The sequence below is a fragment of the Microcaecilia unicolor genome, chromosome 3 (assembly GCF_901765095.1).
Source record: "Microcaecilia unicolor chromosome 3, aMicUni1.1, whole genome shotgun sequence".
NCBI classification, from domain to species: Eukaryota; Metazoa; Chordata; class Amphibia; order Gymnophiona; family Siphonopidae; genus Microcaecilia; species Microcaecilia unicolor.
Window position 1 is genome coordinate 295,902,379 of NC_044033.1, and position 18,217 is coordinate 295,920,595.

An 18,217-nucleotide genomic window follows, 5' to 3' on the forward strand; every position below is an offset into this window, starting at 1 on the left:
CCGAGTGCAAGTCCGACCTGCGTTGCCCGCCCTCTTCTCCCAGTCCTCCGCCTGCCCCTCGCCTTCCTGCGTGCCGCCCAGAATTTAAAAGTTCTTATCTCAGGGTCCGGCGGCAGCAGTGAAAGGCGAGCAGGCATGGCACTTCAGCCTGCCTTCCCTTCTGTCTCAGCTCTGCCTCTGGTCCCGCCCTCATTTCCTGTTTCCGGAAGGGCCAGGAACTAGGAGGGAGGGGGCCTGGAACTCTGAGGAGAGGGGGGGCCTGGAACTCGGAGAGGGGGAGGAGAGGTAAAAGGAGGAGGAGAGGGGGGCCTGGAACTCGGAGGATAGGGAGGGAGGGGGCCTGGAATTCGGAGGAGACAGAGGGAGGCCTGGAACTCGAAGGAGAGGGGAGCCTGGAACTCAGAGGAGAGGGAGGGGGGCTTGGAACTCAGATGAGAGGGGGGGAAGGAGGGGGCCAAGCTGTAACTCGGAGGATAACCTTACCAGCACCCGTCTTATTTGTGTGAGAAATGGGCATGTTTTACTAGTGATATTATAATGAAAATGAAGTTTATATATTAGAAAATTTGAGAAATGTATGGCTCTTGATTGTAATTTTTCAGAGCATAGAGTCCTCACATTCAGAAACATCAATGGGCTTTTTTTTATTCTGGATTGTGCATCAGACTGGGTATAATGTCAGCAGTGTAGATCAGTGTTTGGACTCCTTTACTTTATTTTAGTAAGAATCTATATCATGCTTATTCTTAGTCAGTTTTATAACTAAATACTAAACAGGAAACATTTGTAACTGGTGCACAGTTTGTGTGGGTGAGCATAAAAAGCAGCTAATTCAATCTCTTTATTTTTTTTTTTCTTTAACGTATTCTCACAAAGTTCCTGTCTTGGAGGATATTTAACTACTTCTGCATTAATTTAGGAATATAAATGTGCCAGACTTGTTGAAGGCCTTGTTAAAATGGCTCTTTTGGTTGTCAGCCTATGCTTGCATTTCCTGGGACTGGAGGGTAATAATCTGTGGGTTTAGCAGAGGGCTGCTGTCACGAAACGCCTAGCCACCAGCCTAGGGCAACCCTGCGACCACTTAGAGGGTCTATCCCTAGCACAGCTCAGGTCTGCCTGCACCTGCCACTTGTGCTCTACACTTGCACCCTCCTCCCACCAACTGGGTCCCAACTGCCTCTGGTCAAGTCTCCTGCTCTCAAGTTATTCCTCAGTGATTTCTAGGTTACTAGGACCACACTCCCAGTGGTCCCACAGTTCCTGGAAAGCACTCACAGACCCAACACACAAACCACCAGGATTCTTAGTCCAGACAAGCAGAGTCAATAAACTAAAAAATGATTGTCATAAAAATATTGAACAGTGACCATAAAAACAGATGGAACCAAAACAGCTCATAATAACAGGTAACTGAATATAGATCAATTATAAAACTATCTAAACATTTAGTCACTACTTGAATAGTGCCTGGGAAGTACAAGAAACATAGCTGCTCGCAGGGTCTCAGTAAAGAGGTCTTTCTCTCTCTACTTCCAAGCTGAGACTGGAGAAAAATCCAGTATTTCCTAGATGAATTGAGCTCCTGGGACAATTAGAGCCCAGAACAACAAGTTTTAAAAATAGCTGGTCACATTGCAGGTTACCTCGTATCTGTGTTAACTAAAGAGGGAACAGTCATTTTTCAGGAACATCTTTAAACATAAATATACACCACCTGCTGGCCAAACTAGAGAAATACACTTCAAGAAATAATTTATATAGTTTTACAGGCTTAAAAACCCACTGCCGACTGTAAGCTCTGACAATCCCCAGTGAGCCTCATTGGTTCACATTCACATTTTTGGTTTCAGCGTCTGCCAAAACCAGGCGATAAGTTTTGGCTGCAGTTTCCGTCAAAACTTAAAAAAGCAGTTTGTCGCCCTCTAGATGGGCCACTAATAGCTTTGGCCATTCTTTTATGGCATAGAAAAGGGAACTGCAGTTTCCTCTCTCAGCGTTCTTCTTGGTACACTTCCACTGAAAGCAAAATGCTCTTTAAGGAAGATCTGAGAACCCTAGTAAATATCTTGGAGGAGCTCAAGCCTTTTAGTTCTTGAGAAAAGACCAATTCTTTGGCACAATTCTCATAAATTTAAATGAATTGCTATTACTACCATTTCTGGTTTGCAGTCGTGCCAGCTGTCCTTTCAGAATAGTAGTAGAGCAGGCTGTCTAAGAACTTGAGTTTGAGGCTACAAGGATGCCTTGGTGCTTCAATCCCTTCAGGGATGGATATCTAGCCGCCTGTCTGCCTACAGCCCATCATGCTCTCATTCTGGCTGCAGCTGTGCATGCTATGCTACACATCCTTCCCAATCAAGGAGTGAGGAAACTGCTTCCAGAATTGTCTGGAGAACCAGAATGTTCTTCATTTACTTCAAAATTAAAACCTTGATCAGTAATAGCGACTGTGTAGCTGGGCCTTTTTTTTTTTAAACAATCTGCAACTTGGAAAACTTTCCTACTTGTTTTTTTGCTGACATGTTTCTTTTCATTTGATTCGCATATTCTCTTTGGGCTTGGGGAGCCGCTCCCAAAGCATTCTCAAGAATTTTATTGGTTGCACCTTTTTCACTGAGTGGTTGTTTTGAGCCAGTGCTCGGAGGTGGTAGCTTGATGAGTACTACACTTTTTCCTATCTCTTGGCTGTGTGGTCAATCTCTCCTAGGGTAGGCTAGTTTCCTGTTGAGATCTACACTTCTTAAGTGAGACATTTTGTCATTTGCTAAGTTTTCCATCAAGTTCAGAGAGTATTTCAGTTTACTTCTGACCTTTTGAGTTCTAGTGCAGTTCAGCATTGTGTAGCAAATGTATAATTTCAAAAGGAAGTGAAGTCTTAAGGTTTGAAAAACTTTTATACTGGAAATAGTTCTACCTCATGGATGGCATTGCAAGTGAAACTCACAGCTGCAGACTGATGACTATAGTTATTTCTTCTTGCATTCACAAAACATTGTTGGCTCCAGGTAGGAGCACAACTGTATACTATGTTTGGAACTGAAATTATTCAGGCAAAGATTTGGAGTCCTGCCCATTTTGGGAACTGCTTTGATACATCCTATAGGTTCTGGACTGGTCTGGTGAGGACGCTAAGGAAAAAGAAATGAGTCTTACTTATTTTCTTTCCTTTTATTTCTTCCAGACTAGTTCAGGGGTCTTCTTTATATATTTGCAGTTATTAAACCATTTAGTTTACTTCAGTATTGCTCATTCACTCCAGTCAACAAACTTTTCAGATTCTACATCGTTTTTTTTCTAACAGTTTAGCTTTTCAAATGTTTTTTTTTTTTTAACCAGCAATATGATATGACGATTATTAGTACAAACAGCTTAAGTGAAATGGAAACCAAATGGTCCATTGCTTTGCCATTTGAAATACTGAACATCTAAAGTTGCATGGTGTTCTTATTGGGCAAAGCACAAGGGCCTTTTTTTATTTTCTTTTTTCCTCAGTCTGCATATGGTACTCCATGGGTTCTGGACTGGTCTGGTGGATCTAAAGGAAAGAAAATTAGCAGGTAAGATTATTTATCCATTCATCCTCATACACAGAGTGCCTTAGGTCCTAATGTGTGTGTGTGTGTATATATATATATATATATATATATATATATATATATATATATATATATATATAGATAGATAGATAGAGATTGTATATTTAACACGATTAATGTGTTCAATGTGTGTTAAATGTTTAACGCGAGTTAAAACACCTCTCTCCCCCCACCCCTTGCAACCCTGCTCTTCTTTCTTCTCTGGCACACTCCTCTCCTTCTCACGGCCACTACACTGAAAGCACTGTTGGAGAAGGCAGAACTTCTTGTTACAGAGAGACTTCGACATCGGCAAGACAGCAGTGTGCTTTCACTGCAGCGTCTGTGGGGAGCAGGGAGATGGAGTTGCAGAGGAGTGGGGGCTGCTGGAGAGGTAAGAAGAGTTTGCACTGCCAGCAGGAAAAAAGGAGGAAGATACAGACTAAATCGGGTGGGGGGAGAGTGGGCAGCAGCAGAAAGAGAAGAGCCAGAGATGCGGGAGAAAAGAGGTGAAGGGCAAGTGATGCGGGGGAGGGGCGGAAGCAGAAAGAGGAGAGATTTGGGGAAAGAAGGGGCGACAGCGGGGGCAAGGAGAAGAGCCAGAGATGCGAGGTGGAGGGGCAGCAGCAGCGGGAGAAATAGGAATAGAGTCAGAGATGTGGGGGAGGAGGGGACCATGGTAGGAGAAAGAGAAGAGCAAGAGATGTAGGGTAATGGGGTGCTAGAGAGAAAAAAAAAGAGCGAGAAAGAAAGAAAGAACGAGAAAGATGGGGACCTTGGCGGGGGGGGGGGGGGGGGGGGGGGGGGGGGGTAGAGACAGATGCTAGAAATAGGGGATGGAAGAATCAAAGAAGGGAGATGGTGCCCACAGAAAAGAGGAGAGAGAAAAAAGAGAAGGAAAAAATGGTAATCATGGATGGAGGGAAGGAAGGAAGGGAGGAGATAGTGCCAGGGGAGAGAAGCCAAGGGAGGAGATGGAATCAGTTATTGGTTGAATGTTTAGGACCAGTTAAAAAAAAAAAAAAAAGTAAACTATGGGGCTCATTTTCAAAGCACTTAGACTTACAAAGCTCCATAGGTTACAGGAGCTCATTTTGAGAGCATTTAGACTTACAAAGTTTCATAGGGAACTTTGCAAGTCTAAGTGCTTTGGTAATACACCTCCATGTATACATGCTAATTTATTTCAACGGTTTCACATTTGGATCATGTGATTAATCAATAGACGGCCCTAATATATAGATATAGATCTGTTTCTATGTCTATGTACACCATATATACAGGGCTTAATTTTGCTGGAATGGAGTGGACCAGTGTTCCGGCATGTCTTTGGGTGCAGGATTCGATGTCACCACCTTTGACTTCCTCCCCCTCCCCCCCCCCCCCCCCCCAATCGGGTCGGGCTTTCTCTCCCTTTTGTACCTTCTCTCATGCATGATAGCATCCCTCCCTCTCCCCCCCCCCCCCCCATATTTTTTCAAAGCTGTCATCTTGTTTTAGGGGTTGCCGGTAGCGAGCAGCAATTCACAACATGCAGCTCATGCCGACATTGGAGCTTTCTGTCTGATGCAACTTCCTGTTTTTGCATAGGCGGAAAGGTCAGATAGAAGGCTCTGATATCAGCATAAGCAGCATGTTGTGAATTGCTGCCTGCTGCTGTCAACCTCTAAAACAAGAAGACAATTTTGAGTGTGGGATGAAGGATGCCATCGTGAATTAGAGAATGAGCAAAAGGGAGCGAAGACGGACTGGGGGTGGGGAGGAGAAGAAATGCAGGACCAATTAGTGGGTGAGGGATCGGGGAAAGGAGAAAAGCTGGAGCAATGGTGGGTAGGATGGGAAGTAAGAAGGAGAAAAGCTGCACCAATGGTGGGAGGGAGGGAGGGAGAAGGAGAAAAGCTGGACGATTGGTGGGGAGGGGGAAAGGAGAAAAGCTGGATGAATGGTGGGGAAGGGGTCAAGGAGAAAGCTGGACCAATGATGGTTGGTGGGTAGGGTGGAGAAGGAGAAAAGCTGGACCAATGCTGGGTGGGGGGTATCAAAGGAGTATAACCTAGTAGCGCTCTAGAAATGTTAAGTAGTAGTAGTAGTAGTAGTAAAAGGTGGACCCAATGGTGGTTGAGTGGCAGGGGGAGGCAGAAGGAGAAAAGCTGGACCAATGGAGGGGAGGGGTAGAAGGAAAACTATTGGACCACTGGTGGGGGGGGAGGGGAGAGGAGAAATCTTGGACACGGAGAAGAGGGGATAATGGGGACAAGGGGAGGGAAGTGACAGTGGGATTCTAGATATGAAGTGGGAAAGAGTGAGGAGATGCTGACTATTGGGAAAAGAAGAAGAATGGGGAGGGAGATGTAGTGGGGTGGGGGGGAGATGCCGACTATGAGGGGAAGGAGAAGAAAGGGATAGAGAAGAGGGATGCTGACTATGAGGAGAAGGAGAGAGAAAAAGGGAGAAGCTACGTTGTTGGCCAGAAAGAAAAGAAGCTGCACTGTTGGGGTAGGGAATGAAGAGGGGAGAGGATTAAGCTACAAATGTTGGGGAGGAGGAAGGAAGATGCTTGGCTACAGGAGTAGGGTTAAAGAGTTAGATGGACTAAAAAGGCTGGGGGAGGAGAGGGAAAAAGGGGTGAAAAGGAGAGAGAGACGAGATGCTGAGCTACAATGATGAAGGATGGGGAACTGCTAAGCATGATGAAGTCATAAGGGGTTGTCAAGGAGATGAGTGAGAGGAGAGTGGTGATCACAGAGGGTAAAACTGTGGTAATGGGAGTAATGGAAGGGAATAGGGGAATGGGGAAAGAGTGAGATCAGAATGGGAGAGCTAGGGACTGCAAGGAGGAGATAGAGAGCTGATAATATGTGAAAGTAAAAAGGAGTTGAAGACTGTAGGGTGAGAGAGGGTGAAATTTGAATGGACAGAAAGGGAGGAAAGAGCTAAAAAAGAAAGATAAATATGGCAGAGACAGATGTGAGGGAACTGAAGGAGGAACGAGGAGAAAGAACAAATAGAAAAAGTTGACAAGACATGAAATCAGAAGTGAGAAACTCACTGGGACCAACATGATTGTAAAAATGAAATGTCCAGACAAAGGTAGGAAAAATGGGAATTTATGAAACGGAATATTTTAGTTTTGGGAAATGTGCATCACGGATCTCTTTGTATTGTGTTCAAGAGTAAACAAATTGTTTTTATTTTTTGACTGTTAAGTGCTGAGTTTTTACTTCTTGGGGTTACCAGTTCAATTTTGTTTTCATGTTTCTGTTTCAAATTTTTATCTCTGTTTGATGAGGGTCTGTCTGTTTTGCCGGTGAATGAGGTGCAGTGTATGTTTGTGTAGAGATCTATAGAAATCCCACTTGTTCTCTTTGACTAGTAGTAGGCGTATTGGTGTTGTACAGCGCAGTGTAATATTGTATAGTGCCTATTCATAGGTAGGATTCTTGCTGTTTGAATCTTAGGAATTAGTGCTGCTGTTGTATGCCAGGTTTGCTACATGTATGGTGAGTTGGAATTTTTTTCAGGTTTTGTATTTCATAGTGTACCTTGTTATTGCTCAGATGACATGAGAATCAGAATATTTTTTTTGTATGGTGACCTCCAAGGAGTAATGTCCTACCTGTTGTTGGGGGGAGGTTGGATTTGTTGTGGATACAGAGTATGTTTACATTTAACTCATAAGAATTGCTATACTGTGTCAGACCGAAGGTCTTTGGAAATTTAATCATTCCTCTGTCCCAGTCCAGCTACTCTGCCTTGCAATGGCAAAAGGCATAGGCGCCCGGTATAAGAGGCTTGGGGAGGCTAAGCCTCCCCAGCCCCGACCATGACTTCTACCTTCCTCCCGTCCCATTGCTAACTCTGCCACTGCTGCTGGTTTAGAAGTACCAGCAAAACACAAGAGAGCCGCGGGGTCACATCAACCTGTATACTCGCAGAGCCAACTTTGCCAGCCTCTCCCCCTCCCTGACGTCATTTCCTCTCCCGGCGACTGAGAACTGCAGAATCGGAAGGCACGCCTATGCAGAATGCGGCAATGCGGCTGGTCCCGAAATGCAGCAGCCACTTAGGTTCCGGGTAGAGTGAAAGTGAAGGGAAAGAGGAAAGATGTTGATACAAGCAGCGAGACTGGATGGAAGGAGAGAAAAGAGAGAGAATGCTGAATGGAAGGGGGAGGGAGTGGGAGATGTAAGATGGAGGGAAGAAAGAGGGAAAACACTGGATGAAAGATGTGAGAGAGGGGAGAAGCTGAAAGGAGGGGAGAGGGGGGACATGCTGGCTGAAAGGGGGAGACAAAGAGGACATGCTGGATGAAGGGGGAGAAGGGGGGGCATTCTGGATGGAAGAGAGATAATGGATGGAGGAAAGAGGGGAGATACTGGATGGAAGAAGATGGATATAAGTAGAGATAAAGAAGGGGAGAAACTGAATGGAGGAGAGAGAGGGGACATGCTGGTTGAAAAGGGGAGGCAAAGAGGACATGCCAGATGGAATGGGAGGATAGGGGACATGCTAGGTGGAAGGGGGAGACAGAGAAAGGGAGTCACTCAGAAGGGAGAGAGAGGGGACACACTGGTTGGAATGGAGAGTGGAGGGCACTGGATGAATAGGGAGAGTGGGGGATACGCTAGATGGAAGGGGGAAAGAGGAAATGCTGGATAGAAGGGGGAGAGGATAGAGTTAATGAGACTGGGAAATAAAGGGAGGAAAAGATGGAAAGCTCTAGGTAGATTCAGTTAAAAAAAAGGAAAACTGAAGAATGACTGAAAATGGATAAAAATAAATGGAAGGAAGCTGAGAGGAAAGTATCAATGTTGGTGGATGTAGTGGAGGATGTGAAGAAGAAGACAAGAGAAGAGAGAAAAGGACAAATGGACAAGAAACCCTTCCATGAGAGTTAAGAGGAAAGCAGAATGCAGAAACTGCGACCAACACAATTAGAAAAATTAAATGGCCAGACAACAAAGGTAGAAAAAATTTATTTTTAATTTAGGATAAAGTAGTGTGGTAGTAATGCTATTCCACTCTTATAAACATAAAACAAAAAAAATGCAAAATAAGATAATACCATTTTATTGGACTAACCTAATATACTGTATATTTTGTTTTTACTAGTTTTCGGAGGTCGAAGCCTCCTTCGTTGAGTCAGAACAGTGTACCATAACAGCAATATATTGTCCTGAACTGAGCAAGGTGGTTTTGGCCTCTAAAAGCTAATTGAAAAATGTATTACGTTAGTCCAATAAAAAGATATTGCTTATTCCATTTTTTTTGTTTTTATTTGTTAATTTGTAATGTGATTGGAATATGTCGTATTTTAAAATTTACATCTGCTATCTTTACATTTGGCATTGTAGAGTCTGGTTTCTTCAGGGTTCAGTTTAATTTCAGAAGTTCTTAAAATCATATTAGTGAATTTTTAAGAATATGGGTTGAAGAAAATTTAAATACTTTACATACAGCTGAAGTATGCCTAGTTATATTGCTGTAATCCATAAGTATTTGTATTTTTGTCTACATATTTCTATTTTTAGTTCATGGTTACTTATTCTATACCTGGTGAGGGTCTGTCCATGTTTTCTGTGTGTAGAAGACTAGGTATTCTTTTAACATTGAATGTCTATGTAGGACTGATCTGTTCTAATCCGGCTTGTTTAGTTTTCCAATATTGATGTTCTAGTGCCCACTGCATTGTTTACACTGCTGCCCTTGTTGTGTGACTCCTGGAAGTTAGTGCTATTATGGTATTGTAGAATTGTTCTTTGGTCCTAAGTGACATTTGTAATGTTCTATATCACTTTATTATATGTGTGGTACTAGTTTTCGGGATTTGATTTTAGATCACGCCTTTCTCAGCAGTAGCTCAAGGCAAGTTACATTCAGATACAATAGGTATTTTCCTGTCCCTGGAGGGTTTACAATCTAAGGGCTACTCCCTACTCTAAGGATTTTAACTTGCCCAATCACACTCCATTCAGCTGCACCTTGGCCCTGCCTTAACCCCACCTACTCTTTAGCCCCACCCATTTTAGCCTCCCCAAACAGTTGAGTCACCGACCGCATATGGCAAAAGGAAGCAAAGTAGACACTTGCATCCTTTTGCACACTTTTGCCATTGCAGGGTAGTACTCCTTAATGCCACCCAGCTGTCAAAAATTTCTGAGGAGAGCACTATGGTATCAAATGTGTAAATGTTGAGAAAAATACTGATTAGTTCAAGATTTTGTCGATGATGTTGCAAATTTGTACTACTGTTCATGATATTTTTTAATAGCACTTTTAAAAAAACTTTTTATCCACATATGAAGTATTTGTGTGTGTAGGAGTAAGCTCACATCTGGTCTTGGCCCTGCCCAATCCCCAGTTCTACTTCCTTTTTGTCTACAAATTAAGCCATATATATATGTGTGTGTGTATCTGTATCTATATCTATATCTATATATATATATATCTATATATATGTATATATATTTTGTATGTAAAATACACACTCACATAGTTTGTTTTATGTATATGTGCATGTATGTAATATTTTATAAAACACCTAGAACTGTTAGATTGGTGATATATAAACATTTAAAAATAAATATACATAGGTTCACAGTTATTTTCTTCTTGCCTGTTGATGCTTGCTTACATATTTGCATTAAGGTCAATGGGAGTATCTGTACTGCTTATAACATACAGTGGCAGTAATTATAGGTATTCAGAAAGATAAAATTGGCTACCAGCTGTTCAGTAAGTGGCCATAAAACTACACTGCTCCAGAAGTTCTGTGTCTACCAGTTTTATTCAGTTGGGAGGAAGGTTTCTATTGCTCTGTCTTTAACTAACAATGTGCCGATCAGGTTGGTTCTACAATCATGCCCATATCACCGGATGGTCTGTTCCCTGCTGTGGGGATGCACTCACTTGGAGAAGAGGTCCGAATACACCTGAATGCAGAGCTGGGCAATGAGGAGGATGACAGCATCATGATGGTGGACAGTTACGAGGACGAGTGGGACCGGCTCCATGATGTCAAAGTCTCTGGAACGGTGAGGAATCTTAGTCCTGCTCTTCTACAGAAAATTGTAAACAGCCAACAGTGTTTAGATTCGAGGTTACTGAACCTTCACTACTGTTACCATTGTCAGAAAGGTGACCAAGGCACTTAGGCTGTGCTTATTAGAAAAGAAACACTTCAGGATCAGGATACCTTTAGACAGGTGCTCAGGGATATTTAAGTTTAGCATGATGGTCTGGCATACTTCATTACCATTAAAGTGGCTGTAATGTTGCAGTTTGACTGCTACTTTCTTTGTATTCTCATTTATTTAGTACTGATAAATTGTCTCTTTCATCAGAAGAAGCTCTGAGTTTTTCCTCCTAGCATAGTTGCATGCCTGGCCATATGAGTCTCTTGCCAATTTTGCACTTTGAAGGGTTTTATCTTGGGTGGGCGATGGGGCTCTGAATGGGAGCACCATTGTAACTGGTGTTGGGAGGGGAGAGTTTTACCACCTCCTGGATTGTGTGTGGGGGGGTTCTATAATTTTGCCTGGAAGAAAATACAGTAAAAGGAAAAAAATGGAAAAAAGAGAAACTATAAGTTAATTAGGGGAAAGAAATTTTGCCTTGTGAGAAAAAGCTAACATGCTAACGATGCATACATTGAAGTGGAAACCGAGGCGATGTGATTACTGTTTATAAATACTTCAGGGGTCATTGTGTGGATCATTTACACAAGATGTTTATAGTGGATAATAGAGAAAAGACACAATATAATTTAGAGCTACAATATGGGAAATTCAATTAAATTTATGGAAGTATAATCAAATTGTGAAACATTTTTGCCCGATTAAGGTTGTGTCTTCAAATAGTTTTAAAGAAAATGGATAATGTGTAACCATAATGGGTGTTAACAAATCTGAGGTTGCAGAATAGAATTCGTCTGTTTTAAACCCTAATGAAGATGGGCTTATTACAGTGAGGATGGTGGTCACTGGAAGAATGGGCTAAAATTGCAGCAGGGTAGAAGGAGCTTTGACTGTGGAGTAGAGTCTTGGGAGTTGCTTAGGATTGTTGGGGTGGAATCTCTCAATGGTGGTTCTAAGAGTAGGTTATACCCACACATCTGTCTAGGACAGATTAGGTAAAGGGAATCCTGTCTGGAGACAGATGGGTAGACCTAGGTGCTATATTGAGGGCTCTTCCAGTCAAGTTTCTGCAATCTAATGGTAGAAAAGTGGGCATGCACATGCTTCCTAATTCTTCAGTGCCAGCAAGTAGGTATTTGCCCTCTGCCAGTAAATGGAGACAGAACAAGATCTTAAGTGATGTTTCTTCTTATAGGAGGAGCTTGATGCAACAGGAAACACTTAAGTTCATTTTGTCAGCATATTGTGGTGTGTTAGTGCATAACTGGGCTAGTCTGTCTACTAAAACTCCTAGGTCAACAGTCTTAAGCAGTTGCTCCTTACCTAGTGAAGTACAAGGCTTAGACAGGGGGTTTGTGCAGGCATTAGTAAGTGTCTGGCTAATCTCCAGTCCTCGGTGGGAACATCCTGCTGCCCTGCTTTTTGTGTAAGCCTCACATAGGGCAAATTGGGGCACTTCCTTTTGCTCTGCTTTCAGGGAAGCAGCAGACAACCCAGCCAAATTCACCCTCTCCCTTCAAATTTGTCTATGAAAGCACAGCAGGGTAAGGACTTTGGGGTGCCGCTTAAGAAGAGTTTCACCAGCCTCCTTTGCCATTGTTTCTCAGTGGGCTCTTAACATTGAACTCTCTCCTCAAGGTGCCCCCTCCCCCAACTCCCCCTTCATTATCTCCTCAGACCCTTGCTGAATTCTTTCACAACAAGGTTCAAAAGATAAACCTTGCTTTCTCTACCTCACCAGCTCTCCCTCCACTAGTCCGTTCCCCTCTCTCTCCTTCCCCTCATTCCCTTTCCTCCTTTCCTGAAGTTACTATTGAGGAAACTACACTTCTCCTTTCTTCCTCAAAATGTACCACCTGTTCCTCTGATCCCATTCCCACCCACCTTCTTAATGCCATCTCTTCTACTCTTATTCCTTTTATCTGTCACATTCTCAACCTCTCACTTTCCACTGCGACTGTCCCTGCTGCCTTTAAACATGCTGTGGTCACACCTCTCCTTAAGAAGCCTTCACTTGACCCTACTTGTCCCTCTAATTACCGACCCATCTCCCTCCTTCCTTTTCTCTCCAAATTACTTGAACGTGCTGTTCACCGCCGCTGCCTTGATTTTCTCTCCTCACATGCTATTCTTGACCCATTACAATCTGGTTTTCGCCCTCTCCACTCAACCGAAACTGCGCTTACTAAAGTCTCCAATGACCTATTACTGGCTAAATCCAGAGGTCAATGTTCCATCCTCATTCTTCTTGATCTTTCCGCTGCTTTTGACACTGTCGATCACAGCATACTTCTCGATACCCTGTCCTCACTTGGATTCCAGGGCTCTGTCCTTTCCTGGTTCTCTTCCTACCTCTCCCTCCGCACCTTTAGTGTTCACTCTGGTGGATCCTCTTCTACTTCTATCCCTCTGCCTGTCGGCGTACCTCAGGGTTCTGTTCTTGGTCCCCTCCTCTTTTCTATCTACACTTCTTCCCTTGGTTCATTAATCTCATCCCATGGCTTTTCCTACCATCTCTATGCTGATGACTCCCAAATCTACCTTTCTACCCCTGATATCTCACCTTGCATCCAAACCAAAGTTTCAGTGTGCTTGTCTGACATTGCTGCCTGGATGTCTCAACGCCACCTGAAATTAATATGACCAAAACCGAGCTTCTCATTTTCCCCCCCAAACCCACCTCCCCGCTCCCCCCGTTTTCTATTTCTGTTGATGGCTCTCTCATTCTCCCTGTCTCCTCAGCTCGAAACCTTGGGGTCATCTTTGACTCTTCTCTCTCCTTCTCTGCTCATATCCAGCAGACCGCCAAGACCTGTCGTTTCTTTCTTTACAACATCCGTAAAATCCGCCCCTTTCTTTCCGAGCACTCTACCAAAACCCTCATCCATACCCTTGTCACCTCTCGTTTAGACTACTGCAATCTGCTTCTTGCTGGCCTCCCACTTAGTCACCTCTCCCCTCTCCAGTCGGTTCAAAACTCTGCTGCCCGTCTCATCTTCCGCCAGGGTCGCTTTACTCATACTACCCCTCTCCTCAAGACCCTTCACTGGCTCCCTATCCGTTTTCGCATCCTGTTCAAACTTCTTCTACTAACCTATAAATGTATTCACTCTGCTGCTCCCCAGTATCTCTCCACACTTGTCCTTCCCTACACCCCTTCCCGTGCACTCCGCTCCATGGATAAATCCTTCTTATCTGTTCCCTTCTCCACTACTGCCAACTCCAGACTTCGCGCCTTCTGTCTCGCTGCACCCTACGCCTGGAATAAACTTCCTGAGCCCCTACGTCTTGCCCCATCCTTGGCCACCTTTAAAACTAGACTGAAAGCCCACCTCTTTAACATTGCCTTTGACTCGTAACCACTTGTAACCACTCGCCTCCACCTACCCTCCTCTCTTCCTTCCCGTTCACATTAATTGATTTGATTTGCTTATTTTTTATTTTTTGTCTATTAGATTGTAAGCTCTTTGAGCAGGGACTGTCTTTCTTCTATGTTTATGCAGCGCTGCGTATGCCTTGTAGCGCTATAGAAATGCTAAATAGTAGTAGTAGTAGTAGTAACTGATTCTTGGTGCCCTTGTTGCCCTTTTCAACCTCTTAAGCAAAGATCTTTCAGAGAGATTTGCTTAAAACTGGGTTCCTAGTGGTAGTGTCAACATAGGTGTGTTCTGCTCAGCATATTTCTGAACAGTGAGCCTTATCTTGCAGGGAATGTGTGGTAGGTGCTCAGATATCTGAAGGTCAATAATTCCTTTCAGAAGTCCTAATAGGTTGCTCATTAGCCCTGGAAAGGGGAGGCAGCATCCAAGGCTTCCTTGTCCATGTGGCTCAGAGGTGATTTCTATGCTAAATGTACTTTTTGCAAGGTTTACAGGTTCTAGAGGTTCTTTGAACACATTCCACTAGAATTCAAGCTTCTTCCTGGGTATAAATTGCAACAGTTTCTCAGGTGATGTTTGCAGTTTGTAGTCTGCCTCTTGATCTTCCTTGCATTCCTTTGTCAGGCATTCAAATAGATATACAATCCAAGGGCAGTGCTGCCTTTGGGACTGCATTACTACAGGCAGCCTTAACCTTCTCCCATTGATGTTAAACTGCTTGGGTACACTTGTCTCGACTGGTCTAACAAGATGTTAAGGAAGGTGAAATTTAGGTTTACATATTTAACATCCTTTCCTTCCTATTTCTAGTATAGACTAGAATCCTCCCAGGACATCTGCATCTGTGTGGGATGTATTAATAGAATTCAGTTTACTTAGGATGTTGAGGTGGGCTTCTGATTTTTAAATTTTAATTGCTAAACACCAGTGGTGTACTCAGACAGCCAACTTTGGGTGAGTACAACGTTTCCACCTCTCTTTTCACCCCGGCATCATGCAACTCAGTATAAATACTTTAGCTAATTAGGATCTCCAAGCTCCATTAGCTGAAGACTTCCTCCGGAGGCCAAAACTCCCTTTTACCAAGTTTGGCAGGCATCAGTAATGTCCCTGAGCCCATGCATGCTTAGTTGTTGGTGACTCAAGCATGCTGCCACCAAGTGCAGAGCTTGGTAGAAGGGAGTTCTGGCCACCTTTGGAGAAGGTCCTCAGCTGACGATGCTTGGAGATCCTCATCATCTACAGCAAGGATCAGGGCTTGTGTTAGACATGCTAGGGTCCCTCCCAATCCCCTCTCCTCCCTGCCTCCCCTCTAATCTCCCATCTACCTTAACTATCATACTGGCAGATCCTCACCAAATACAGAACAAGGGATCACAAAAATTGAACTGGGCAGCATGATAAACTAGAAATGCATTTCCTTTTCTACTATACAATACAAAGACATCTGGTATACACATGTCCCAAAACTAACATATTATTTGAGAGAGCCTACAACTTACAACTTTATGGGTCTATCCCTCCCAGGATTCACTGATCTTTACGAGTCTCTGTTGTCTAGTGTATTAGCTATCTGTTGATGTCATTGTATTCCTTAGATATGATTTTACCTGTTTTGATTTTCTATTGTGAACTGCTTTGTAGTTTTAAGGAAGAGCAATATATCAGGGATAATAAATCATAAACCTCAGTGCTGCCATGGTAGCATTTTTTCCAGGTTAAGAGCCAGATGCACTAAAGTCGTTGTTAGAGCCGTTCCCTACCAAATTCCATAGCGAATCAGTAGGGAACGGCTATGCATCAAGGAAAGGGAATGCAAATGAGCTACTCATTGTAGCTCACTTGCATTCTCTATTCCATCGTAAAACAGAGCAGCAAAGCGTTACGCTGGCTGCTCTGTGCATGCCAAATACGCGAAGACGCCACGCCACTCACCCCCCCGCAACAATAAAAACAAAAGTTAAGTTGAGGCCGGCCATCGAAAAAAGCTGTCCATTTTCGCCGTCATTCCGCCCCCTTCGCAATAATAAAAAATGTCTTTTTTGGCCATGCTTCCACTCAGCTGAGAGACCTGGAAGTCTCTGAGCCAATCATAGCGCGTTTAGCTGAGCTAAACGCGCTGTGATTGGCTCAGAGACTTCCAGGTCTCTCAGCTGAGTGGAAGCACGGCCAAAAAAGACGTTTTTTTATTATTGCAGAGGTGAATGACGGCGAAAACGGACGGCTTTTTTTGATGTTCGGCCTCAACTGCACTTTTGTTTTTATTATTGCGGCGGGGGGCGGAATGACTTTTTATAATTGTTTTTCATCAGTTTTCAATCCCGCGCAGCCCCAACGAGAGGTACAGACCCCTCATTAGACTTTCCAGCGTTAAGGCAATCGGAAAAGGTTAGTGCATCTCATTACAATGGGGTTTCTACACAATTTGCTCATCTGCATTCCATTTTCGTTAGCTGCTACCGTCGTCGTAAAATGGCTTTTAGTGCATGCCAGGGTTTACAACTTGCTCGTTAATGGCTCGTTAGGTTTAGTGCATCTGGCCCTAAGTGTTTACAGCAAAATAGTTTTATTCTGGAAGGTGTCTGGGTTCAAGGCTGGTTTGTGCATCATATTGGAAGCTGTGGAACTCAGCTCCATTTAAATTGGGGCATATTTTATTTCACTCTCCCATATTGCTTGCCTTGACAAGCAGTTAATTGCATGTCTGGGATAGCTAACACTACGCTACAGTGCTAAAGGTTAGCTGTGTTGGTTTGCCCAGCAGCTCTGCTCTCTGATATTGCATACTGACACTGGCCAAAACTATTGCATACCAGCTCCAGCCACCACTATCAGCAGCACCACTAGCTGTATTCTGTAGTGTCTCTAAATGCTTCTGTTGCACTTTTGCACCTTTTCATTGTATTGGACAGCTAGCGATATTACAGAGCTACTTCAATGTAGAGGAATAGCTTAATGGTTAAAGCAGCCAGCTGAGAGAGCACAGAAGTTGCTGGCTCAAGTCCCACTGCAGCTTGCATTGATAGTGCACAATGGTACAAACAGCCATATTCTGCTACACCATCTAGTTCTGTCTCTCTGCCATACTAGTTAGCTCCAATGCACAGCTATGCCAGCCAGTTCTAGTGCACAGCCACACCAGCCAAGTCTTGACCTTCTTGGCAAGATGATAGCTCTAGCTTAGGCATTGGATAGATGATGTGGCTTCTAAGTCACATTTAGCAAGCTATCCTTTAGAGGTGAACATTTGTTTGGAGAAGATCTAGAGAAGTTGGGTAAAGACCTAGGGTACTCCAAGTCTCAGAGCTTGCCAGAGGGCAAGTCTAAAGATTCTTTTAAATTCTCTCAGCCTCGTCTTAGGTTTCATGAGGCCAAGTGCTACAGGCCAGGCAAATCTAACTTTCAGGATTCCCACTTCAACAAAGACAAGCTACCTTTCATGCTGACAGAGAGAACTTGGCTTCAAACTCTGGGTCTGCCATTGCCTTTGGCATCTCCCAATGATGGGGTCTGAATTCACTCCTCGGGTTCATAATAGCAGGACTCCTCTCCAGTTCCATGAGAAGTGGGCCAGAATTACCTCAGACCAGTGTGTCTTGGAAATACTAAAACAGAGTTACAAATTGGCGTTCTCCCATTCCACTGCAGATTTTTATCTTGGAAACCCTATACAAGCTCCAGCCCAAATATCAAGCAGTTCAAGCCACCTTTCAAATGCTTGTTCATTTATGCACAGTTGAGACTGTCTCCCATTGCAATTGGAGAACGGGAAGTTGTTACATTTACTTTGTAGTTCCAAAGAAGGGAGCTTCTTTCCACCTGGGTTTGGACATCAAGAGTGTTAAAGGTAGAGAATGCCACGGGAGCGGAGACAAGCGGTTAAACCATGGGAATGGAAGAAAGTTTCTAAGTTTTACTGCAGGTTCAAAAAGAGGTTATTTCCCCACCCCGCAGGAGTGGTAATAACCCCTGCAACCGCAGTAAAACGGATGCCTACCCTTTTTCTGTCCGTTCTGCAGTGTTCGTTCATTGCTGCTTGTTGGTTGCTTGGTCCGCCTCCTCCAGGCTGCTTCAGTTGAAGGGCAGGCAAGACATGCACTTACTAGTGTGACATCACTAAGAG

At 43.7% G+C, this 18,217-nt stretch overlaps 1 protein-coding gene across 1 annotated transcript in view; it reads left to right on the forward strand.

Annotated features, from left to right (window-relative positions):
- The window catches only part of SPRYD3 (SPRY domain containing 3), a 175,184-nt gene that overhangs the window by 35,843 nt on the left and 121,124 nt on the right, over positions 1-18,217 (forward strand). Inside the window, 1 exon segment of the mRNA XM_030198191.1 lies at positions 10,424-10,612. Within this exon segment, the coding sequence (XP_030054051.1) occupies positions 10,424-10,612 (189 nt within the window).